This window comes from Muntiacus reevesi, chromosome 2 (assembly GCF_963930625.1).
Source record: "Muntiacus reevesi chromosome 2, mMunRee1.1, whole genome shotgun sequence".
Lineage (NCBI taxonomy): Eukaryota > Metazoa > Chordata > Mammalia > Artiodactyla > Cervidae > Muntiacus > Muntiacus reevesi.
Window position 1 is genome coordinate 188,332,066 of NC_089250.1, and position 26,614 is coordinate 188,358,679.

At 47.4% G+C, this 26,614-nt stretch overlaps 1 protein-coding gene across 2 annotated transcripts in view; it reads right to left on the bottom strand.

The window, feature by feature from the left end:
- Positions 1 to 782: 782 nt before the first annotated feature.
- The window catches only part of EMP2 (epithelial membrane protein 2), a 42,678-nt gene continuing 16,846 nt past the window's right edge, over positions 783 to 26,614 (bottom strand). Inside the window, exons 1-5 of one of the 2 annotated variants that reach the window (XM_065924321.1) lie at positions 18,719 to 18,743; positions 12,662 to 12,793; positions 8,759 to 8,849; positions 5,337 to 5,483; positions 783 to 4,278 (exon numbers count right to left, since the gene is read on the bottom strand). In XM_065924321.1, coding sequence (XP_065780393.1) covers positions 4,091 to 4,278; positions 5,337 to 5,483; positions 8,759 to 8,849; positions 12,662 to 12,739 — 504 coding nt within the window. In that variant the 5' untranslated portion in view covers positions 12,740 to 12,793; positions 18,719 to 18,743 and the 3' untranslated portion in view covers positions 783 to 4,090. Of the gene's footprint in view, positions 4,279 to 5,336; positions 5,484 to 8,758; positions 8,850 to 12,661; positions 12,794 to 18,718; positions 18,744 to 26,614 lie in introns of those variants that run through there. The other variant, XM_065924320.1, reaches the window with a different exon arrangement.

Consider the following 26,614-nt stretch of genomic DNA (forward strand, 5'->3'; position numbering starts at 1 on the left):
CCGGCAGGGAAACCATGCATGGACCACTGGGCACTGATGCTTATCCTGCTCATCCATTTTCCAAACCGGATCATTTATTGTAGACCTCCTGTTCCTTTCTCCCTATTCCACACTGGGCGCCTTTGGGAGCCTACGACAACTCTAAGTCACAGGTTGCTGGGCCATAAGGAGGCACACTGGGCCTGATGGGTATCAGCACATCACCAAGTGACCCTGGAGTGGTTGTGACTTCAGGGTGTGTACCTCCTGGCAAGGGGTATGATTCATTTCATGAATGTATAACTTTTGACTACTTTTGGCATTCCTTAGGGAAAAGCGAAAGCTCTGCTTTAATTTTTCTTTCTTTTTTTTGGGGGGGGGAGAGTGTGCTCTTATGATAATCTTCTTTTCGTCATCACCCAACCCTTTAAAGCAGAAGTCTTTTAAATACAAACTGAAGAACAGGACAGGATACATAACTTGTGGAGACCATCGCAAAAGGAAAACGTGGGGCTGTTTGTCCAAATATCATTAAGAATTGTAAGATGGTGCTAGCCGATCATTAACCAAGCGTGGGGCCCTTTGAGGTGTGGGCAGGCTCCTCTGTCACTGTCAGTCATTCATCCAGAAAGCTGGCCCATGAAAGCAGCAGATAGACTGAGAAACCCTCCTATGATCAACTTTCAGCCCCTCCCAGCTCTCTGCACAAGCCACACTTTAGGACCCTGCCACTCAACATGGCAGCTTCTTCCTCTAGATGTTGGCAGTGTTGGGAACACTGGAGTCTACTGCTCTGGGTAATCTGGTTTTAAACTTTATTTTTCAATGTACAGTTTCAGATTATACAAAACATAGAAAATGGACTACTTTAAAGGCACAGTAAGTAGAAAGTATCTAACTACTCTTAAAGTCACATTTGTCCCCAAATCAAGATTCAAACTTAAACCTCTACACCTTTCCCTAGCATCTCCCCATCACCACTGCACCCCCCCACCCCGCCAATATTCAAAACTGTCCAACTTGCTGTATTGTACGGAATCTTTCAAATTAGCGAGTTTAGTAATTCCCATCCAGACAGATTTTAAATGAGGCTACAGCATCTATTCAAGCTCCCGCATTTAGTGTGCTTACATACAGGCCTGGGGGGTTAGGTTTCTTCATCACCAGTGAATACAGAGCATCCTAGCGCTTCATCCTGTGGATTAGGGATGCGCAGAGGCACACAACCCATTGCAGAGAACATGGGGCCGGGTGGGGGGAAAATGTCTCCAATTTTCCTGTATTCAGGTGTGAGTATATACATTCACGCAGAGCAACAAATGAAGCATTCTCCAAACTTATTTGAACAGAGACCCAAAGTAATTTTAATGCGAGTAACAAAAATGAGTTAGTCTGTCTTCATTCATAGCCCCTCAATGAATTACAGTACTTTATAAAAATGTCCTAAAATATGCAAACTACAGTTCCCTCAAATGCAGCCATCATCAGTAATACATTTGGTCCTAATATTTGCCTCTTGGATATCTTAGCTCATTGACTCTGTTGTTGTCCTTGAGTAACTGATCATGAGCACCAAGGGCCGAACCTACCGATGGGTAAGGCTGGGTACTGTCTTGCTCATGCCATCACTGCTTTTCCACCTTCCCAGGGCACATCACGTCGTGGGGGGAAAGGAAGCTCTGTTGCTTCACAAAACCTTGGCATCACAGATGGATGTGGGCGCTGAATGCTATACAGGAATAGTGGAGAGACCGGCCAGGGAAATTCATGGGTCATTTCAGATCCCACTCCTAGAGCCTTTTGGAAAAGGAAATTCATTCATTGCTTGGGGATGAAGCTTTCTGAATTCTGATTCTAAGGGGTTCTGCTTGTTTCCACTGTGGCTCTCAGCGAGTTACAGACAAGAAAGCCTGGGGGCACTTACACCTAGCTTCCTCCACAAGGTGTGTGTAGCATCCCGCCAAGCCCAATGCTGTAACCTGCACTCCTACCCCAGACAGGACTAATGAGAGTTTTCCAGAGGCAGGAAGTGATCATCTGGCCCCATGCCCCACTGTGCCGGTGGCCTCTCTGCAGGGAGGGGAGCCCTGTCTCAGGCAGGATGTCAGGATAGGCCTATGTTTTCAGAGCCTTGCACAGTGCTTGGAACACAGCACTTAGTATTCTGCTGAAACTGAATGCAGGGAACGGGTAGACGGAGAGAAAACCTGATCCTGCATGAAAGAGGTATCCATGGAGACCCTGGATGACTTAAACCAGACATTTCCCCAGCTCCACAGGAAGTGGGCTGACGCTTCATTTAGCAGGAGGTCATTTACACGGCACCAGTGCTGACATGCGCAGACGGGTCCTAGGCACACCTCCCAGTCGCAGGCTCTCAACACCGGAGGGAACAGAGAGTGAGGGGCAAAGGGTTTCTCCCACAGTCATGTCCTGGGGTCCCCGTGCTGCCCCCCACCTCACAGCGCTGAGGATCCTCCCAGAGCCCTACTCCTCCGTGCAGCCTCGGAGTCCCCGGCTGCACTTACCGGGACCCTGGCAGGCAGCGTCCCACGAGAGGCACGTGCACCCACTGGAGTGTGAGAACCACGGCAATCTGGGGCCCTCCCGGGGCTTCATTCTGTCAGGACCCTGGGCCCCTCCAGGGAAGGAAGCATTCTCCGGGTGCCAGGCAGACTGCACGGCTCCATCCGCGCCACCTGCCTCGGCTGAGTGGAGCAATATTCAGGCTGATCTAAATCCTCCCGGAGCTTTTAAACCCAGGCAGGCACAGTGCGGGCCCCCGCCCATCCCATGGACCTCTCTTCTGAATCCTTGGTTGTGTTCTCGGCAACCTTCACCGCTGTTTGTAATTCGTTTCCCTAATCGGTTTTTAATCTGTCTCCTCCGTTAGACAATGAGCCCCACGAGGAGACAGGCTGTCTGGACATGGTTTCCCCTGTGCCTGGCACAAACACTCCATCACTTATGTGGACGGATGAATGAATGGCGAACAGTCCTCTATGACTCCAGAAGTGAGGCATCGTAGAGGTCAGGCAGCTTTAGAAGGCAGAGCAGGAGGAGAGAGGCCTTCTGAGTTAGGGTAGGGAGGAAGCTGTATCCTCCCCGCACCCCACTCCAGGGTGTTTGGCTGTCAGGATGCAAGCCCTGGGACTGGACTTTGGGTGGTCCAGATGTGAGCAGCTGTGGAAGGGGCAGTGAAGAATGAGTCACTGCTGGAGGCCAAGGTTTGGGCTTTCAGTGCAGTTTAGACCCACCTCCCCATCTCCACACGATGAGATCTTTAACATGTACGAGGCGGTTCTGCTCACCTGGCCCTGGGACCGCCAGGGTCCTCAATTTTAAGGCACCTGAGCATCACCAAGGAGTGTGTTACAAATGCAGGTTCCCAGGCCCCATCCCCGAAGACTCTGATTCTGTAGGTCTAGGGAGGGACCGGAGAGCCTGCATTTTACAAGCTGCCCAGGGGACCACGTGTGCGCCTAAATCAGACCCCCAGATTAAAGCTCACCTTCCTGAAGGCAAGCAGGTACACTGTCAGCAAACGTGGGTGGCACTTTCTGAAGCTAGTCCATGACAGGAGGGTTGGGGCTCTGGTCTGGATGTAGACAGAACACCGGGGGGTTTATACTCGTCTCTCATGTGGAACTCGGCTAGGCATCCAAGGAGGTTTTCTCCCGTACCCGGACCCCGCTCCCCACCTTCCACCACTAAACACACAGATTCAGTACAGTGAAGCTGAGGTGACGGAAGGGGGCTCAGTGTAGCCCAAACCTAGGGGAAGATGCCCCCAAGACCTGGCTTTCTCGGCCTCTTGTCCATCCCATTATATCCCCGTGGTTAAGAAAGGTCCTGCTGAACACTTTTGGATTTGAGCATTGCAAGATTTTTGGCTTTGTCGTGTTGAGGCTTTCGGATGGGCGGGAGGTCTGAATTCCAGCCTTCATAGTCTAGTCTCTGATCTCAAGAATGTAAAAACTCCTCCTTTGGCTTTTAAAGGAAACAATGTGTTTGCTAGAAAAACCACACACACAAAAAAACTGATTATATACAAAACGGTTATCTGAACGTGGATTCTGAACCGCGGCGAAAGCCACCCAGCTCCTGGGCTCTACTTGCGCTTCCTCAGGATCAGATACATGAGGCCGCTGATGAAGGTGAACGCAAAGGCCACCCAGGCCAGGATGAAGGAGTAGCCGAAGCTGCCGCCCGACGTCTGGGCATACAGTTCTCTGTTGTTCTCGTGAATGTCTTTGCGCCGGTCTGTGTAAATGGAAGCTGCGATCATGACACACAGGCCTGTTGGAAGAAAGCCAGGGCCCAAATAAATCACAGACCACAGCGTGCACCGCGGACCCGAGGGGACTGTGGCCGGAGTTGAAGACAAATTTCAGGTTTTATTATTAGTAGGCATTTATTTTAGTCTCTTGGAAAGATTACAACTAGCATTTTGTGGCAGAATATTGCCCTGTAGCCATTCAGCTGCCCATTCCTGCTGGCTGAATCCAGTGGGTTTAGACAGCCAGCTACCCAACCCAGGGGGTCATAACTGCTCCAGACCATGGGTCAGCCAGGCAGGAAGTAGTTTGCTTTGCAGGACACATACGGTCTCTATTGCAACTACTCATCCTGTCCTGTTTACTTGATATAGTTTATGGTTTTATATGTTCCAGTTCTGGCCACAGAAAATTCTACAGTAAAAGTTATTACACCCTGAAAAGAGGGAGATGAGAGAGGAGAAAGCATTTTTTGATGCTGTATTTTCCCTTGCTTACTGCTTTAGAAACTCTTAGGTCAGGATGAATGTCAAGAGCTGCAGCAGCCCTTTTGGGGCCATGAGGAAGCCATCACTGACACTCTGAAGATGACGGCATGGAAGGACGGAAAGAATGGAGGGTTCCTGATGCTGCTGCTGAGCTGTCAAACCAACTCCAGCACCTTCCACCTTCAAGCTATTTGTTATATTAAAAAAGTAAAAGTTTTGTGTCTGAAGTCATTGCTAATTAGATTTCTCTCTTAATCACAGCTGAAAACATCCCTACTGAACCATCAGTGTTCACAGATATTAGTGGTACAATGAGGCTAAGTACCCAGATTTTCCTTGGGGGGAGAGCTATGCCTCTCTCCTCTCTACCAAGACAGCAATTCCTACTTACCCTACAGATCCTAGCTCAGGCTTCACATTTTTAGGACGCCTTTCCTGACCCTTTAACTAAATCCAAACTCTGAAGTGCACAAAAATCCCGGCTGCTGACCCCTCCTTTCCAATTCCTCACCTGCCATGCTCCTCCCACCAGAATACTCATGGTTGGCTGGGAAGGGAGTGTTTATTCTGGGAAGCCCGTCATTTCACTTACAAGCCATGAGCTGGATGATGGAGGTTAAAACAAACCTCTCGCCCTGCTTAAGGCGGAAGAGTTGGAGCACGAAGATCAGAAAGGCGATGCAGCAGAGGATGGTGGACAGGATCATGGTGGCCTGGACCGCCTGCACCGTGGAGAAGTCTGTGGGAGAAGGGGCAAGAGTACACGACTAAGGACCACAGACCACCTGGGGCCCTGGGGAGCACGGCGACAGCTCCAGAGCAGGGATGGTGGGAGCCAAGAGGTCACGAGGGTTCCACTGGCACAGAATGAGCACACGTGCAGCCAGTGGTCATCCCGACACCCACTCTGTCCACTTCACCAGATGATCCCCAATGTCCTTATCTGGAAAATGGTGTGAGAACCACCCACTCTGCAGTCCTCCTGGCCTGGGTATTGCCCCCGGACGCCTGGCTCAATGTCGGGTTTTTTTTAAGTACAAACTCTCAGATCCTGAAAGATTCTGGATCAAGAGGTTGGAATGGGATGGGTTGGGTGGGAATTGGGGGTCCTGCATCTTATAAAGACCTCCAAAGAGATTCTTAGACATATGGGGCTCATGGGGCTGAGGGACCTTCTGAAAGTGCCCTATCGATACAAAATACCCTCTAAATATGAATGTGAGCCTTGTGATTGTTATTCAGGAAAAGGAAAAGTGAGGGTCTTTTCAGATTAGCCTTAGTGAGCAGGGCATGAAAGTTTGGGGCTTGGCACCAGGAAGTTTTAGGGGACAAAGGAGGTGGCCTCGGATGGACGGCACTGCATGTAGGAAAGACACAACTGAGGCTGTGAAGAGGTCACGTCCATGCACTGGAGTCACCTGTGTGGGTCTCAATTTCCTCACCTGTAACATGGGGAGAGTAAGAGCTCCACTCCATCAGCAGGGAAAGTGGAATGCTCGCAGCTATGTGAGGATTCCAGGCAGTGAGTGCATGCTCGCGTGTGTTCAGTTGTGTCCGATTCTTTGCAACCCCATGGACTGTAGCCCTCTGTCCATGGGATTCTCCAAGCGAGAATACTGGAGTGGACTGTCATTGTTTTTTTCTCCAGGGGATCTTCCTGATCCAGGGATCAAACCCACATCTCCTGCACTGGCAGGTGGGTTCTTTACCACTGAGCCAGCAGGGATGCCAAGGATTCCAGCCAGTGCTGGCAGAAAGGGAGTCCCGTATGAGGGCTGGCTGTTACCACCAGGATGCAGCTGGTGAGGGCCACAGTGCCCAAAGCAGCAAAGGAAACCTTAAGGACAGATCTCTTTTTTCCTTCAGTTTTGCTGGAAACTGACTGAAGGGAAGCATGATTTTTAAGTACTTAATCCACTCTTTGGGCTTCCTGGTGGCTCAGTGGTAAAGAACCTGTCAAGGCAGGAGATGTGGGTTTGATTCCTGCATCGGAAAGATCCCTTGGAGAAAAAAAAATGGCAACCCACTCCAGTATTCTTGCTTGGAGAATCCCATAGACAGAGGAGCCTGGGGCTACAGTCCTTGGGGTTGCAAAGAGTCGGACACAACTAAGCATGCATGCACATGTAGAAAAAAATGAACTGTTTTAAAGCAGGTGTCAGGATGCTTTTTCTATAAAAGCTAGACAGTAAATATTTCAGGCTTTGTGACTATACAGTCCCTTGTTCACTGTCTTGTTTTATTTGGCTTTTTTCTTGTTTTGGTTTTTAACAATGTATTAAAAATATAAAAAACCACTCTTAGCTTATTGAACTGAATCTGGCTGGTGGTTTGACAACCTGTTATTCTAAAGAAAAATAAGGGAATTCCCTGGTGGTCCAGCGGTTAGGACTCTGCATTTCCACTGCAGGTAGCCTGGGTTTGATCCCTGCTTGGGGAACTAAGATCCCACAAGCTATGCTGCGTGGTCAAAATAAAATTTCTTAATTAAAAAAATAAAAGGTAATAACTGCACATGGGGAAGTGGTACGCAAATGACAGAAGCTTGGAAACGTTGCTTCAGAGCACAGCCAGTGTTGCCAGCTGACCACACACCCTGGCAACAATGAGGCTCCAACAGGGAAAAGTGGCTGTTTCCAGGGTCATGGCTTAGAATGGCAGAGAAACAGACCCAGAGGGGAGGCAGCGTGGATGGCGTCATGTGGCTTAGAAGGCAGGCTTCTAAGCTGGTCATGTCTAGACTGGAATCCTAACTCCATCACTCACTCCTGACGTTGTGACCTTGGGTTTCTGCTGTGTGCCTCAGTTTCCCCATCTTGAAACAGGGCTAGGAGACCACTTATGTGAAGGACTTAGCCCAGCACCTCTCAGTAAACCTTCAGTAAATGATGCCTCCTTTTGGTAGTTTTGCTTTTATTATGAATATCGCCATTGTTGTTGATGGAATGGTAAGACTTTACGCCCCAGTGAGCAAGGTCCCTTTGTCCCTAAATGGGATTCTAGGAAAAAAATAAACATAAAAGCAGGATGCTCGTTAAGTCTGAATATCAGGACAATTTATTTTAGTGTGTGTCCCATGTAATATTTGGTACTAAATTATACTAAATTTTTCATTGTTTATCTGAGATATCAAATTTAACTGGCTGTCCAGTGTTTTATCAGCCAAAGTGTCTCTTTTGTCAGTTCTGCAACAGAAAACTGAACCATTCACTCCACAGTGAAGGAGAGGGCTTGACATGTTTTTAGATGCGATTTTCTGTATTTACAAAACCCTTTATTTTTCTGAGGCTTCCCTGGTGGCTCAGTTGGTAAAGAATCCGCATGCAAGGCAGGAAACCCAGATTTGATCCCTGGGCTAGGAAGATCCGCTGGAGATGGGAATGGCTACCTGCTCCAGTATCCTTGCCTGGAGAATCCCATGGACAGAGGAGCCTGGTGGGCTGCAGTCCATGGGTTGCAAAGGGCTGGACGCGACTGGGCAGCTTTCACTTCACTATCTTTCTACTGTAGCTCGTGTTCGAAGGCAGCGCAGCAGAGGTGCTGCTGTCACCTGCATTGACAGCCAACTTATTGAGAGTCCAAGCAGCGCTCAGGTGACCTGCCCTAGGGAAGGTCACACAGCTCTTAAAGGAGCCAGCTCTTGAGTTTCTGCCCATCAGGCTGCTGAGATGCGGGAAAGTGACACAGATGTCTCTGAGCTATTTAGAGGAGTAGGGAGAAGATTCTAGATGAGGGCTGGAGCTGAGAAGGGGTGAGGGAGGGAAGCTCTGCTCGGTCAAGAGAGAAGAGAAGGGTGGGGCCCAGTGTACTGAAGTTGGTGCCCTCCAGCCTCTGGCTTCCCCCCTGCTTCCTGTCCTCAGCTTATGCTGAGCCTGCTCCCCCTGCCCTGGGCAGCAGCCAGGCCCCTCTGCACAGGCTGAGACTGAAGGAGGGGTGAGGGGTCAGACCACAGGGAAGCCCTTCTCCCGAGGGGTCTTTTTTCACTCAGTGCTCTCCCATCAGCTTCACACTCACCTTGAACAGAGTCATTGAGTTCCGTACAGTTTGTGTTGTTGACACACACTCTCCAGATGTCTGCAAAAAACTCCTCTCCTACCCACCAGGCCTGGAACACGACAGGAAAACACAGGGAAAGGGTGTTTGTTCATTATGAAAACAAAGACCTCTAGGGCTTCCCTGGTGGCTCAGTGGTAAAGAATCCACCTGAAATGCAGGAAACACAGGTTCGATCCCTGAGTCAGGAAGATCCCCTGGAGAAGAAAATGTCTATCCACTCTAGTATTCTTGCCTGGGAAGTCCCATGAACAGAGGGACCTGGCAGTCTGTGGGGTTGCAAAGAGACAGACACAACTAAAATGACTGAACATGCATGCACGTGGCCAAAAAAGTAAATGTTAAAAAATTGTTAAAACTAAATTAAATTTAAAAATTAAGAGAAAAAGAGGTTTGGGGTGGGAGTGTCTGTTTCTACCAGGCTCCCAGGTGATGCCCATGCTGCTGGGGTGCTGACAGAGAAGGTCCAGGCTCTCCCAGGACTTGGGTGAGGAAGCGAGGCTCAGCTGGTGATGATAAGAGCAGATGGTGGTGAATTCCCCCAGAACTGCAGGGGCGAAGCTGGAGGGGAGGACAGAAAGGATAATATCTTGGGGGGAAGCCTGTTATGATTCTCCTGCCTTCGGTCCGAGTGCTTCTGTGTCTCTCTGTGTTCCTGTTCCTCTTTGCGCCCAGATGACCTTTCTTTTGGGCTTCCCAGGTGGCGCTAGTGGTAAAGAATCGACCTGCCAATGCAGGAGACATAAGGGATGTGGGTTCGATCCCTGGGTCGGGAAGATCTCCTGGAGGGGGGCATGGAAACCCACTCCGGTATTCTTGCCTGGAGAATCCCCATGGACAGAGGAGCCTGGTGGGCTACAATTCATGAGCAGAGTCAGACACAACCGAAGCAACTTAGCACACATGCATGACCTTCCTTCTGCTTTCCATCCACCCGAAGACTGGAATCTCCCCAACCCACCACCAATCACCCAGGCCACGGTCGGCCACTGAGCTCTCACTACGGGCCCCTCTGACACTGCCAAGTGTAATTTCTAACACATAATAAAGATCGAGTGACTCATCGACTGGTAAAAACGCCCACCTGTGTCTTCTCAGTAAGGCCCATGGTAACAGAAACACCCATAGGATGAGCTGGTGCTGTGGCGGATGGCTTTTCTGCCCCTAACATTCGTGTATCCCTTTCACTCTGTCTGGGACCTTTTCAGGATCCCAAGGGCTAGATACAAGAAACAGAAAAAGATTCTAAAAGCATGTTCAACTGTTGGTGGGAATGCAAACTAGTACAGCCGCTATGGAGAACAGTGTGGAGATTTCTTAAAAAAACTGGAATTAGAACTGCCATGTGACCCAGCAATCCCACTTCTGGGCATACACACTGAGGAAACCAGATCTGAAAGAGATACGTGCACCCCAATGTTCATTGCAGCACTGTTTATAATAGCCAGGACATGGAAGCAACCTAGATGCCCATCAGCAGACAAATGGATAAGGAAGCTGTGGTACATATACACCATGGAATATTACTCAGCCATTAAAAAGAATTCATTTGAATCAGTTCCAAAGAGATGGATGAAACTGGAGCCCATTATACAGAGTGAAGTAAGTCGGAAAGATAAAGACCAATACAGTATACTAACGCATATATATGGAATTTAGAAAGATGGTAATGATAACCCTATATGCAAAACAGAAAAGGAGACACAGATGTACAGAACAGAATTTTGGACTCTGTGGGAGAAGGCAAGGGTGGGATGTTTTGAGAGAACAGCATAGAAACACGTATAATATCTAGGGTGAAACAGATCACCAGCCCAGGTTGGATGCATGAGACAAGTGCTCGGGCCTGGTGCACTGGGAAGACCCAGAGGAATCGGGTGGAGACGGAGGTGGGAGGGGGGATCGGGATGGGGAATACATGTAAATCCATGGCTGATTCATGTCCTGTATGATGAAAACCACTACAATACTGTAAAGTAATTAGCCTCCAACTAATAAAAATAAATGAAAAAATAAAAATAAAAGCATGTTCAAAACTATTCAGTTCACATAGAGTGGGCCTTTTGGATAACGGTAGGTTTCCAAGGCTTCAACAAGGTGGTCCCTGCCCTGGCCACTCATGACAGCTCTTCTAGAACCCCAGGAGCCCCAACCCAAACCCAATCATTCATCTCCCTTAGGGCATCTAGAACCAGAGGCCTCTGGAATGCTTCAAATCCCAGCTCCGCCACTTGCTGACCTATAAATTCCAGCAGGCGCCTTAACTGCCTAAGGCCCAGGTCCCTTATCATAAAATAGTGCCGCGACAGGACAGATCTCGTAGACTTGAGGTGATGATCACATGAGATGATCAAAGGGCTGAGCGTAGGAGCTCCAGAGTATGCAGCCTCTAAGTGACAGGTCTTATCCTGGTCCATGTTGCTAATATTATTTTGATGATGAACTGACAGGAGTCAATTATATGATTATATGCAGAATGACCCGGAGGCCACTTGTACAGTGCCCTTTCTGGCTTCCTGAGCAGAGTTTCTGACTCTAAATTTGTCCACAGTCTGAAGCCGTCAGGACTGAAGCCAGGCCTTTGGATCAGGATGTGGGCCATAGGGAATATCTGGTTAAAAGCTTCATTTTTCTGCCAGGGGGGGGTGTTAATCTATGCCAATATGTTATTTATCAAATGCACTCCTGCCATATGGATATTCAAAGAAAAAAATTAAATCTTTCATGGGTACGTGGTCAGAGTGGGGAGTGTTCCACTCTGCTGGCAAGGGCATGGTCAGGTGGGCTTGCAACAGGAATCCTGTTGGTTAAGGAGATGTCAGAGGCAAGAGGAGCAAAGGTTACCTGGGATGGGTCACTTGAGGGATCTAGGGCAATGGTCCTCAAGCAAAGGTGACTCTGCCTCTTAGAGGACATTTGGCAATGTCTGAAGATATTTTGGGGTGTCACAACTAGGAGCAGGAGTGCTTCTGGAGACCAGGGATGCTGCTAAACACCCTACGATGTGCAAAGCACCCACAACAAAGAAAGTTGTTCAGTCACTAAGTCATGTCCGACTCTTTTCAACCCCTTGGACTGCAGCACGCCAGGCTCTCCTGCCCTTCGCCATATCCCGGAGCTTGCTCAAAATCATGTCCATTGGGTTGGTGATGTTGTCTAACCATTTCATCCTCTACCTCCCCCTTCTTCTTTTGCCTTCAGTCTTTCCCAGCAACAGGGTCTTTTCCAGTGAGTCAGCTCTTTGCATCAGGTGGACAAAGTGAGGTTTCAGGTTCGGCATCAGCCCTTTCAATGAATATTCAGGGTTGATTTCATTTAGGATTGACTGGTTTGATCTTCTTGGTGTCCCAAAATGACAACAGTGCTAAAGTTGAGAAAATGACCTGAGGAGAGCTGAATTTAAGCCACATTTACAAAGAGCTTCCTATGGCTAAGGCATCTGAGGGGGACTCAGGGATGAGTGGACCAAGGTCCCTGCCCATCCAGACTTGTATATGGGATGCTTCAAACTCCCACACTTCAGTCAAGAGTCCTCAGGCCTGGGGCTGAGAAGACAGGTGTGCCTTAGTAGGGTGCGAAGTGAAAAGTCGCTAGTCGTGACTGATTTTTATAGTCCATGGAATTCTCCTGGCCAGAATACTGGAGTGGGTAGCCTTTCCCTTCTCTGGGGGATCTTCCCAACCCAAGGATCGAACTCACGTGTCCCATATTGCAGGCGGATTCTTTACCAGCTGAGCCACCAGGGAAGCCCTTGGTAGGCAGGATAACCCCAAATTATAATCACCTTGTGGGAGTTCTCAACCCTGCTTCTATTGACTCTAGGATCCAGGGCTTCTGGGAAGGTCAGAAGGAAAGGGAACTTACATTGTCAATGGTGGCGACGAAGAGCAAGGCTGCGGATGTGATGTGGAAGATGATGATGAAGGCCAGAAGCACCAACATTTTCAGGGGGCACCGTGGGGCGCAGAGCAGCGTTTAAAGCCCAGAGGAGATGTGCTAAACAGGGTGAAGGAAATTCAAATTTGTCAGTGATAAAGCACTAAGAAAGTGAAAAATTAAACTTTCATGGGATTTTAGAAAAGCTTAAACAGCGCTTCCCATCTTTCCTTTGCCTGGAGACTTCACTGGACAAAGTCTGGCATGAGGAGCTGCCCTCTTTTGCATCCAGAGGCCAGATATTCCTCGTGGAGAAGGCAGAGTGAGGATCAATTGCAATCGCTAATTCAGAAGAGCACTGTAGTCTTCAAAGCAGCACACCGCGGGCACCAGGGCAGGAAGGAGCCTCTCTGAGTGTGCTAAAATACTGTTTCAGATCCCCCACCTACCAAGCAATGCCGTGGGAACTTCAGAGCACCAGAGTAAGCTCACTGTATGAGTATGCATTATCACAGTCCCTGCTGCCTTGCTGTATAACAAAGCAAAAGTGATCAACTAGGAAAATATTTCCTAAAGACCTATTTATAAAATTAATCCCAAAGGAAGTTGGTGCAGTCACTATGGGAAACAGTATGGAGGTTCCTTAAAAAGCTAGAGTTGCCATGTGATCCAGCAAGTCCAGTTCCTGGACACACATCTTTGTATCGAAAAGATCCAAAGAAGAAAGCAAAGAAAGAAAGTATTCAAAAGAATGCTTTGAATATCAAAGGACAAAAAGTAACACTTGGGAAAACTGATGAAGTCTTTGAATATTTGTAAAAAAAAACAGACCATCATGTTGGTCAAACAAAACGAAAATGTCAAGTAAAAATGTCACATCAACTAATCCAGGTGAAGGAGTGAATGCCACCAACCCTCCAAATCAATACATGATTCATTCTTCTTTCACTCCAATCATTTGTGACCAGTTACCATTACTAAAATTTTGTAGAACATAAAATTAATTTTTAGTTTCACTTTGAAAAACACAGCCCAAATCAGACCTTGTTTTCACTATTTTATGATATTATAGCACCAGTTTTCAGTGGGTTGATTTTATTTTTTTAACCCTGTCTTTCTCTCCCTCCAAATACCCCATCTCCCCAAACACACATTGTGTTCTGAACCATTTGAGAGTAGGTTGCCTATGCCATCTCTTTGAGAGAGATAAGTTTCATCTGAATTATTTCAACTGATTGATGATTGTCATTTATAAATTTATTGTTACTTCTGTCTTGTGTATTACTTTGGGAAAGATGTACGGCTTCATTACATACTCTAACGTATCGTGTATAGATTATAAGATAAAGTCAAGCGTGTATCTGCTGATACTTTTTAAGTGGACCTGTCTTTACACTTCGAAATGTCTCTTAATGGCAGGCTTCCCTGGTGGCTCAGATGGTAAAGAATCTGCCTGCAACGCAGGAGACCTGTGACCTGTGTTCGATCCCTACATTGGGAAGATCCCCTGGAGAAGGAAATGGCAACCCACTCCAGTATGCTTGTCTGGGAATCCCATGGACAGAGGAACCTGGCGGGCTGCAGTCCATAGGGTCGCAAAGTGTCAAACACGACTGAGCGCCTCTCACTCATTCACTCTGTCTATGCCATAATTTATGTGTAAATATTTCAGTGCGCCTCTCTGAAAAAACAAGGCCATCGCTGCACATAACACAGCATGATAATCCCCCCAACTTTACATTATATAGTACTTTTATCTCATCTACAGTCCATATTCAAATTTCTCCAATAATGGCCTTAGCTATTTTTTTGGTCCAGGGCAAATCCAAGATAATTTGTTGCATTTTGTTGTCTTATCTCTTTATGGTTCCTCAGCCTTTCTTGGGAGAAGGCAATGGCAATCCACTCCAGTACTCTTGCCTGGAAAATCCCATGGACGGAGGAGCCTGGTAGGCTATAGTCCATGGGGTTGTGAAGAGTTGGACACAACTGAGCGACTTCACTTTCACTTTTCACTTTCATGCACTGGAGAAGGAAATGGCAACCCACTCCAGTGTTCTTGCCTGGAGAATCCCAGGGACAGGGGAGCCTGGTGGCCTGCCATCTATGGGGTCGCACAGTCAGACACGACTGATGCGACTTAGCAGCAGCAGCAGTAGCAGCCTTTCTTGGCCTTCCTAGCACTGATATTACAGTACTGACCATTTATTTTGTAGAAAGTCTCCTTTTTTCTTTTTTTCTAGAGGCATAGAATACATTGAAACTTAAACAAGAATTTAAATATATTTCCTTTTAAAATTGAAGTATAGTTGATTCACAATATTATTTGAGTTTCAAGTATGCAACACAGTGATATGATATTTTTAGAGATTATAGTCCATTTAAAGTTACTACAAAATACTGGCTGTATTCCCTGTGCTGTATAATATATCCTTGTAGCATATTTATTTACTATAATTAAATTTATTTATTTTTAACTGAAGGATAATTGCTCTAAAATATTGTGCTGGTTTCTGCTAAACATCAACATGAATCAGTCATAGCATTTCATGGCAAATAGATGGGGAATCCATGGATATAGTGACAGACTTGATTTTCTAGGGCTCCAAAATCACTGCAGATGGTGACTGCAGCCATGAAATTAAAAGATGCTTGCTCCTTGGAAGAAAAGCTATGACCAAACTAGACAGCATATTAAAATGCAGAGACATTACTCTGCTGACAAAGGTCCATCTAGTCAAAGCTATGGTTTTTCCAGTAGTCATGTATGGGTGTGAGAGTTGGACTATAAAGAAAGCTGAGCACCAAAGAACTTATGCTTTTGACCTGTGGTGATGGAGAAGACTCTTGAGAGTCCCTTGGACTGCAAGGAGATCCAACCAATCCATCCTAAAGGAAATCAGTCCTAAATATTCATTGGAAGGACTGATGCTGAAGCTGAAAATCCAATACTTCGGCCACCTGATGGGAAGAAATGACTCATTGGAAAAGACTCTGATGCTGGGAAAGATTGAAGGCGGGAGGAGAAGGGGATGACAAAGGAGGAGATGATTGGATGGCATCACCAACTTAATGGACGTGAGTTTGAGTAAGCTCCGGGAGTTGGTGATGGACGGGAAATCCTGGCGTGCTGCAGTCCATGGGGTCGCAAAGAGTCAGATACGACTGAGCAACTGAACTGAATAAACTGATACCTATGTCCCCTCCCTCTAGAACCTCCCTCCCACCTCTCTCCCCATCCCACCCCTCTAGGTTGTCACAGAGCCCCGGTTTGAGTTTCCTGAGTCACACAGCAAATTCCTATTGGCTATCTACTTTACATAGGGTAAAATACATGTTTCCATGTTACTTTCTCCATACCCCACCCACTCCTTCCCCTGCACCCACCGCCCATGTCCATAAGCCTGTTCTTCACGTCTGTGTCTCCATTACTTCCCTGCAAATAGGTTCATCAGTACATGAAAGTCTCCATTTTTAAATGCTTCCTAATGATTAGATTCAGGGTATATTCTTTTGGCAAGAATATTACACACTCTTGTGACCTTGGTGTGTTCCACCAGGAGGCATAGGATGTCAGACTGTCCATTATTGGTGATGCTAACTTTGATTAAGGAGTTCAGGGTCACCAGATTTCTCCATTGTGCACTTTTCCTTTGTAATTAAAAAGTGACTTCTGGGGAGGTAGTTTTTAAACTGTGATAAAATGCACATCATTTTAAAATGTACTACTAATGACATTTAGTACATCCGCAAGGTTGTACATCCATCACCACTGTCTAGCTCCAGAACACTTCCTCTCCTTGAAAGGAAACCTTGTGTTGTACCCATTAAGGAGACACTCCCCATTCCTCCCTCCACTCAGTCCCCAGCAACCATTAATCTGCTTTCTGTCTATGGATTTGCTGATTCTGGATATTTCATAAAAAATGAAAAGACACAAGATTTGTCCTTTTGTGTCTGGCTTCTTTCATTTGGTAGTATTTTCTAGGTTCATCCCTTTGTAGCACGTGTAGGGAGATATTTTGGGTCGACCTTAAGATCCAATCTCTCATTAAAATGTCACCCCAATAGTTTGAGCATCCACTGGTATTTCTGAAGTAGAATCACTTAAAATAGACTTTTTTGGACAAATACTGAATGATATCACTTACATGTGGAACCTAAAATACAATGCAAATGAACAGATCTACGAAAAAGAAACAGACTCACAGACATAGAGAATAGCCTTGTGGTTGCCACGGGGTGGGGAGGGCAAGATTGGGAGTTCGGGATTGGCAGATGTAAACTATTGTATATAGAATGGATAAACAACAAGGTCCTACTGTGTAGCACAGTGAACTATATCCAGTATCCTGTAATACACCACGATGGAAAAGAAGATGAAAAAAAGTGTGTATATATACACATGCATATATATAACTGAATCACTTTGCTGGATAGCAGAAATTAACACATTGTAAATCAATTATACTTCAATAACATTTTTTAAAAAGAACAAAACAGCCTTTTTCTGACCCTAACTCTCCCACTTAGAGAGCTGCACTGGACAACACCATCCACCCTTTCTCTGCTCACTCTCAGTCATGGGACGCATTGTTCCCTCATGAGACTGACAAAGGCTCGTGAGCTCACACAGGCGCCGCTCTCTGAGACCCAGGACTCATGAGCAATGACCCAGGAGCCGAGTTTCCAGCCGCCATTCTGTGTATGCATCATCACTTGGAAGAACCCAGTGAACCAGCTCACAGATTCTTCCAATTCTTTCAAAAAGGACAAATTCCCCTTTGTTCAGGCCTTCGTCATTCTTAGCTGCCATCCTATGCTGCCTTCAAATAGATGCATTTCTGGCCCTCACAAAAAACGGGGCCTTACCACACTGAATGCCACGTTCCTTCAGTATCAGCTGGAAGGCCAAAATGTCAGCATCACAAGCAGTGCCAGTAATTCCAGGGTGATAATAGCTTTACATGTTGTTCAGTTCAGATGGCATAAATACATAAAGACACGCAACTAAACCTTTCTGGAACAGGAAAGAAAGACTTTACCTCTTTCCTAAAGGGTGGAATTCAAATGTTACAGGGCATGACTTTGGATGGTGCACTGACATGGCATTACATAACAGTGGACCACACAGTAAGGAAGTCCCCATTCTAATCCTGCCGAGTCCATCAGGGAAAAAGGCGGTGCTGGCCTGTCCCTGTGGTAGTGGTTCAGTCAAGAGTGGGATTACTCTTGTAATCCCGTGGACCGCAGCCCACCAGGCTCCTCTGTCCATGGAATTCTCCAGGCAAGAATGCTGGAGTGGTTTGCCATTTCCTTCTCAGGGAATCTTCCCAACCCAGGGATCAAACCTGGGTCTCCTGCACTGCAGGCAGATTCTTCACCAACTAAGCTACCAGAGGGGAGCCTATCTCTAACACTTAGCAATTTTCCTTTAAACACAAAGAAAAAGCAGACCTTTGGACTGGCCATAGTGCACAACTAGCATTTAACAATGTTTTTAGATTTTATTATGCTTATTTTTAACGTTCTTTCTTTATAAGAAGTAACAGCATTTATAGTTGTGATAGAAAGTCACCTTTTAAAACAACTTTATTGACGTTTTAGTGAATCATTTAACAAAAATTACGGGGGAGAATGGATACATGTATATCTATGGCTGAGTCTCTTTGCTGTTCACCTAAAACTATCACAGCATTGTCAATCAGCTACATCCTAACACAAAATTAATAAAAAATTTTTAAAGGAAAATATTATTTAAATAAAAAGGCAGGCGGTCTTCAAGGTTAGCAAAAATCCTGGAGATGGTTCTCAAATGCCTAGTGTCTGAGAAGCACTGCTTTAACACCTGGGAGTGATTTCAGTTGTAATCACAGACATTAGAAATAAGCTCGTACAGAGAAGAGCAAGTTTTTATGAGAGGTTAAGTAAGGCTTCAGACCAGTGTAAGAGAAAAGTCTAGGGGCATACAAAGGTGGCTACTGATTGGCTTGAACTGTTAAGAGTCCAGGAAAATTAGGGAGAATAGAAGTAAATGTCACTTACTTAGTTCTCCCCCGTGATGGTGTCTGGAATCCAGATCCCCAGTGAAAAACAAAACGGGGTAAATCAATGACAAAACTTTCAGACCTAAGGCATGGCTTGGTAACCTCACCAGACCCTTTGGAGGCAATTATTCATACCTAGAGAAAACCCATGAACCTTGAAGAGGGACTAAAAAACGATCCTCTGCTCTTGCATCTCTATACCAAAATAAGTCCCCCTGCACCACTAGCCCTGACTCAGTCTTCAAATTCCTTTCCTTTAGGGACACACTATCCCAGTTTCCTGTGTATCTTCCAGAAATATGTGTTAGGTGGGAACACTTATTCCCCACTCCACTGGTTTCCAATGGGGAGGGAGCTGCAGCAGGGCAACACTCTTGGCCTCAGGTCCCGCCCCCACTCACTCCTTTGATTCTGATTGGAGGGTGCATCAGTGTCCACTTTCTGGATTGGTGGAGCTCAGCTACTGACAGGCTCCCTCACAAGGTTTTTTCTTTGTCCTTCCCCACACCTCCTCCCTAAATAATGAGTGGGTATGTCTGTCCCCCAGAGCCCCAGTTTCCCTTGGCTTGGGGGTCCAGGGCTCAGGGTGGGGGGCAGGGTTGTGGAACTGAGAACCCATCCTCCAACCTAGTTTTTCCTCACTTGATAATATCCCTAGAGATCATTTTTTCCCCCGCATATGAGTCCACCCCATTCTTGCAATGGTTGCCTGGGGTTCTGTTGGGCGGCAATGCCAACATCTACTCCACTAGTTCCCCAATGATGGCTATTTAGGGCATTTCCAGACTTTTTGCTACTCCAGACTACACTGCCATGACTATCCTTTAATTATTTCTTGGCATGCTTGCGTTAATGTTTCTGAGGGCCAGATTCTTAGAAGTAGGGGTGTTAAGTCAAAGGAAAGTACATTTATTTTACTTTTAATTTTCAACTCAATTCAAATTTAATTTATTGTAAGCAGTACTGCACACTGTGCCAGCCTTGATCTTCAGAGGGTCTTCAAGGAGTGTAAAGTACAGGACCAACTGTTCTGTGAGGACCGTGTGGGTGGACAAACCTTGACATCATGTGTTTTGTTTTAATAGCATCCCTCAATTCCCCTGGAAGTATAATTCTGGCCTATACAGACCAGCCTCTGCCATATCCACGGCTCTCCCCAGCGGTGGTCTCCCCCTCCCATGTTTCATTCCTGCCCTGTGTCTCATGGGCCCTCTCTAGAGATACTGAAGAACAGACAGCTCCACGGGCTAGATGTTGGATGAAGGCTGGCCCACCAAACCTAGGGTGTCACCAAATTTATCTTTGCCATTCACAGGAATTTATTTTCCTTTCCAAAAACATCATATTGAATGCTGATCCCTTATGCCTCCCCTTGTCCCCATGGGCTTCAGCGCTCTGCCAGCCGGGCCTGGTCTCAGTTCCTTGGAGCAGGGCTCCCAGGAGCACCGTGTCCCCTCCACCCTCAGCTGGCTCTCTCTCGCAATGTCCAGGTCTCAAGCTAAGCATCCTCTCCCCAGGATCCTGGATCCTGATCACCCAGTAGCCACGCCCCTCCAGTATCTATCCCCTGGGTATCCATCCCATCCCCCTGGCTTATTTTCTTTCCTTTTTTTATTTTTTAAATTATGAAAATATGATAACACATTTACAGGAGACCTGGAAAATACAGAACAAAGTTACATATAGTTCCACTATATATTTGTTTGTTCTAAGTAGATACATTCAGATTTTTAGTTGGAATTTCAATATTGAATTCTCAGAAATTAATTGAATGAATGTACAGAGAAGTCAAAGAATATCGTGGACCTGAAAAGCATTAAGAACCAATTCGACATAATTAAGATTTATACAATTTTCTTTGGAGGATCTTCACTGTCCTAAAGTATCTTATTTGTTCACTCGAGTGTTATCCATTGCCCCTCTGTTCCCTGCTGTGCTCGGCACACAGAAAGCTATCCGCTGTCATTTCTAGAAGTGGTAGAACTATTTAATAGCCCCGGGAAAACCCAAAGCCCTGGGTCCAAAGGCAGGAACTGAGGCCAGAAAGGGCTGTAACACGCTGAGGTCCCACGGCAAGGCAGAGGCAGGAGCAGAACCACGGAGTGTCCTGGCCCCGACCACAACTGCCCTTCTGACCTCAGTGGGAGACCCCTCAGAAGGCGCCCAGCAGTCTCTCAATGGTCAACAACTATTTCCCCAAAGTCTCTGCTGTTTCCAAGCACAAATTTCACCAAGTGGTCCGAAAGATGTTTCTCCTTTTGGATTTCTTCAGGCATTGAGCAGGACAGTCTGAGAGGCTACCTGGGTCAGGGCGTGTACCTGTCTGAAAGTGAAAGTGAAGTTGCTCAGTCGTGTCTGACTCTTGGCAACCCCATGGACTGTAGCCTACCAGGCTTCTCCATCCATGAGATTTTCCAGGCAAGAGCACCGGAGTGGGTTGCCATTTCCTTCTCCAGGGGATCCTTCCAACCCATGGATCTTCCCGACCCGGGGATCGAACCTGGGTCTCCCACATTGCAGGCAGACGCTTTACTCTCTGAGCCTATCTGAATGTAAAGGTAAACGTACAGTTGGGAGATTGTACTAGTTGAGTTTCTCAAGTTCCTGTCTAGAAATCAAAGTCCCACGATTTGTTGAACTTCTCTTTTTAAAATATCACATATGTGATAATTAAGAGGGAGGAAAAAAGATAACAGAACCAAAGGCATATAATGAAAACCACAGTCTCTGCCCCTACCCCAGTCCTGATCCCCGGAAGCAATCACTTCCAACCTTTTCAGCTGGTTTTTTTCCCAGTAGTTCCATATGTCCAAACAATATTCATACACTTCTCTTTCCTGATTCATCTATTACAAACATTACAGACTTCCTGAGTTTTATCATCATCATCACCCTCCACCTTCCTATTTCACCATCCTGATACAGTCTTGTGCGAGCGGGCTAAGTCGCTTAATTGTGTCCAACTCTTTGCTACCCCATGGACTGTAGTCCTCCAGGCTTTTCTGTCCATAGGGATTTTCCAGGCAAGCATACTGGAGTGGGTTGCCATGCCCTCCCGACCCAGGGATCAAACCTGCGTTTCTTATGTCTCCTGCATTGGCAGGTGGGTTCTTTACCACTAGCACCACTTGGGAAGCCAGTCTTTTCATACATCAGTAATTCTCATTTATGCTATGACCATGTAAATGTCATACACTGCAGAGCCAACTAGTGTACCATGCACCTTTTTCTTAAAAACTCTTTTCCCGAGCATTACTAATTGTCTTTTCCCTGCTTTCTCTGTGGCTTCATCTATGTCCCCCATTTCTTCAGTTCTTTCTAAACTTCTCATCACTCCAAGACTTCTACTGCAGAACCCCAGATGCAAAGTAATGCAGGGTTTCAGTTATGGGCCTGTGATTCGACTCCTCCTTTGTAGGATCCTATCTCCGGCAGTCCCTCTCTCCCAACTCTGTCCTCTGCTCTCTGCCAGATGCAGCCTCAGCAGCTTCCACTGTCACAGGACAGAGACCAGCAAATCTTCTCCTGTGTCCAGGGCACAGGATGCCAGCGTCAAGGTGTGTAGGAGATAAAGCCCGCTGGGGAGGGGGTGGTGCCCAGAGGGGCATCCCACACAAAATGAGACTCCTCATGATTAAAGGTCAAGTCGCAGTTTACAATGTGTATCTTGCGTTGGATCTCTGGGTCAACCCTCTGAAGCTGGCAGAGCAAGGTGTCATTATCCCCATTTTACAGATGAAAGACTGAGGCTCACAAAGGCATCACATGATTCGCCAAAGTTCACAGACTCTAACCCCTCTTTTTCCAACTCCGAATCCAGGACATTTTCCCTGCTACCCACTTTGCTGCCTCCCATGCTTAGGGCTTCAGGAAAATAAGGCACGGGGCACAGGCAGCACAAGTCATCTGTTTTAAAACATTAATTTATTTGGCTGGGTTGGGTCTTTGTTGTGGTGCATGGGCTTCTCTCTGGCTGTGGCGTGAGGGCTGAGTACTTGCAGCGCACAGGCTTAGTTGCCCCATGGCACGTGGGGCCTTAGTTCCTGGCCAAGAGTTGAACCCACATCCCCGGCGTTGGACAGCAGATTCTTAACCACTGGCACCAGGGAAGTCCTCCAGGTCATCTTTGTATCCTTCCCCTCGGCTGGATTTCCCGCAACCTCTGTACGAGGCAGGAGGGATTTTGGAAGGCAGGGTCTCTCTGCCCTGTCCATTAGCTAAAGTTGAGATGTGACTTTGCTAATCAAGAGAGGGCTTGATTAAAAACCATGCTTTAGTTGTCATTTGCACTAAAAATAGAGTTTCTTGCACTTTTAATCCTATTACTTCTTCAGCCCAGCTGAAGCGTGTGTTGTCTTTATTGATCTACTCTGAGATTGGTTTGGACTTTAGATAGGAGTTTTTCCTTGAAGGGAATTTATTCAGACACAAGAGAATGGGGTCCATTCTGTTTTCTAAATTTATCACAATGTGCCGCCTTTCCACCCAAAAACTCAGGTGGGATGTCTCACCTGGATCCCCCACCTTGATTTAGGCGCCTTGTAGGAATCATGGTGACGTAAGTTCAGACTGAAGGCCTAACTACTCCGCATTCTACAAAATAGCCATAAAAATAATCACATGAAATAATAGAGAAGACAAGATACTAGAACGTCAGATTTTTTTAAGGAAAAAGAATCAGTAGCTGGAATAGAAGGAGCAGCAAATGCATTTCTTTGAGCAGGAGCAAGCGTCCTCTGGGCATCAGTCCTGGAAGGAGGGGGGCGGAGGGGAGAGGCACCGGGAGGTGGAGGTGGGGCCCCGGGGGCTCTGCATCAGCACGGAGTGTGCGCGGGTCAGAGAGTTTCACGTTCTAGGGGCTGGTGGTTTACAAAGAAGGCAGGCTGATGGTGTGGGATAAGGGATGGTACTCCCAGAAACGTCCCTGCAGACCTCAGGTAACAACCGGGATACACCAGGAACTGGCATCTCCTCAATGCTTCCTGAGCAGAGGGGCCCTCCTGCTGCACCCTGGACCCGGCTTTGCGTGAAACGCGTTCAGGTCTGTGTGTGTGTCTTCTGTCTGCGTGTGTGTGTGTGTCTGTATCTGTGTCTGTGTGTGTCTGTGTGTGTGTCTCTGTGTGTGTGTTTCTGTATATGTGTCTGTGTGTGTCTGTACGTGTCTGTGTATTCATGTCTGTGTGTGTCTGTATGTCTCTCTGTATGTGTGTCTGCGTGTGTGTTTGTGCACCCCTGTGTGTCTCTGTGTCTGCGTCTCTGTGTGTGTGCTGCACGTCCAGCCCTGGGTGTGAAGAAGTCCTGCTGCTGACTCCCTGGCCCCCGACTCCCTGCAGAAGCACCATCTTATTTGTCGCTGATGGGTGGCATCACCAGCAGGGTCTTCGAGGTGAAGAGAGGCCAAGGGAGCTTCCCCAGGGCGATGTGAGTGTCCCCTCCCCTTCTCCTTCACAAAAACACAAGCCCCCACCGCAAGGAGCACGGCCTTGGCTGCTGCGGCTACAGGAAGCTGCCTTGACCTCCGTCATGACCTGCAGGAGAGCCAGAGGGTGGCGGCTTCCCGCAGGGCGAGAACGCGTGTCCACCTGATTCCAACCCCGCCCTCAGAGGTTCTTCTTACCATTTATGCCTCAGCCCATTCTCAGCGGAGCTGCAGCCTCTTCCCAGAATTGTAAACAAAACGACAGTCCTGAGTTCCAGAACTTTGCAAAACAGACCGGTGAAGTTTGGTGTCTGAGGTCCCCCAGCCCAGCAGGACTCCGCCCACAGCTCCCGCCCAGCAGGTCGGGGAAGGCCACGTGGCCAGCCCTGCGCCCACTCTGAAGCTGGCGGCTCCCCCCCAGACGGGCTGGAACCCAGCACCCCCACCCCAGCTGCCCTGGCACTCAGAAGGGACGGTGGCTTTGGCCTGTTTTCAGGAAGGCAGAGGTCAGCTCGGCCTCCTGCCCTCGTATCTGGACACCGGCCGGCCTGGGATCGCCAGGCGTCCGAGATGACCTGGGATGGCGGAAGCCCTTTGGTCCCGGGCGGCCCCGCTCTGTGCTCACTGTGCTCGGGGTTTCTGGGCACAAAGGCAAGCTTGGCTCTGTCCAAATATGGCAACAGGCCGAGGACACTGGGATTTGGCGTGGCTCCAGGGCAGAAGCCACTGAGGATGGTTCAGTCTGTGCAGGCCTGAGCCTTTCAATCCACTGGAACAATGATAACCACGGCATTGGCAATAACGATAGCCGATATTTATTGCCTGGAATGTGACAGGCACTGTTCTAAGCTCATTCTGTGTATTAACTGAGGCATTCTTCACAAAAACATCTATGATATAGGTGCTATAGTTAGGTAAAGAAAATAAAGCTCAGAGGGGTTAAGCACCTTCTAGAAGATTACAAAAAAAAAAGCAGAGGCTGGAGCTGGGATCTGAAGACAGACAACCTGGCAACAGAGAAACTCTAAGTCTTGCCTATCCTAAATCTGAATTTCTCTTCCCTTTGGGGATCCAGGTATCCTCCGGCCTGATCAAGAGATCGGTCCGAAGTCCTAGGTCCACATGTGGCTTTGGAGGCTGGTCATCATTATCTGCCCTCACTCTGGTACACGCTTTGTGACATATACTGGGGACATGGGAAACAGAGCACAAAGTCACTCATGAGTCCTCCAGGCTGAAAGCATTTCCCTTCACTGCACACGGGATAAATATCTGTCACTGAAGTGACAGCCTCGTCATAAGGATGGGCAAGGACTAGGATCCACGTTGCAGACGAGAAGTCAAGTTGAGGGCTTCGTCCCCATCATCCAGTTAGCAGGTGGCAGAGTCAGGGCTCAAACCCCAGCCTTCAGATCACTAGCCTGTCACCCAGTTTTTGGGGGCCTTGTCTTTTTTTACGATCGGGGATTGAACCCCAGGTCCCCAGCAGTGAAGCATGGAGTCCTAACCCCTGGACTGCCAGAGAATTCCCCCACTGTTTTTTAGAATTTATTTATTTTTATTTGAGGGATAATTGCTTTACAATATTGTGTTGGTTTCTGTTATATATCAATATGAATCAGCCATAAGTGCTCTATTGTTTTTAAAAGGAGCAATTAATCAGGCAACCATTATTCACAGAGTGTCCACCAATTCCTAGGTCCTGGTGACACAGAGGTGAGAAAGGCAGGCTCCACAGCTCCTGGGAGCTGCCCAGTAAATAAAGAACAGGATGTATAAATAAATAAGCACGATGTGATGACATGCGTGCTATGAGAACGCAGAGGAAGGGGTGACTAGCCCCATGTTAGGGTGGGGGCAGCCTCTGAGGCTTCACGGAAGAAGTGACATCTGGGCTGGGTCTCAGAGGCCGGGCGGCTTGCCAGGCAGAGCCGTGGGGACAGGGTGTTGCAGGCAGAGGGAACAGGATGCTCTGAGGCACAGAAGTATCACCAGAGTGAGCCTGAGAAGAGCTGGGCAGGGCCCCGGGGCTGAGCCAGAACTCCACGCCGGGAGAGAAGCTCGATGGGGCTTGGAAGTTTGAGTGTTACCCTGGAGGCAGTGTGGAGATGGGGCGGGCTTTGAAGTAGGAAAGGAATAAAACCTGTCTCTAGAAGAAAAACATTTCATGAACAGAAGGACGGGTGAGGAGGAGGAGAATTGGGGGAAGCTGCGGGAGAAGCCCCGGTGAGAAAAGGACAGGGTCCTTGTACACACTGCTGTATTTAAAATGGATTACAAAAAAATAATAATAATAATAATAATAAAATGGATTACCAACAAGGACCTACTCTATGTTGTTGTTTAATCTCTAAGTCGTGTCTGACTCTTTGCGACCCCACCGACTTGTAACCCAACCAGGCTCTTCCATCTGCGGGATTTCCCAGGCAAAAATACTGGAGTGGCTTGCTATTTCCTTCTCCAGGAGATCTTCCC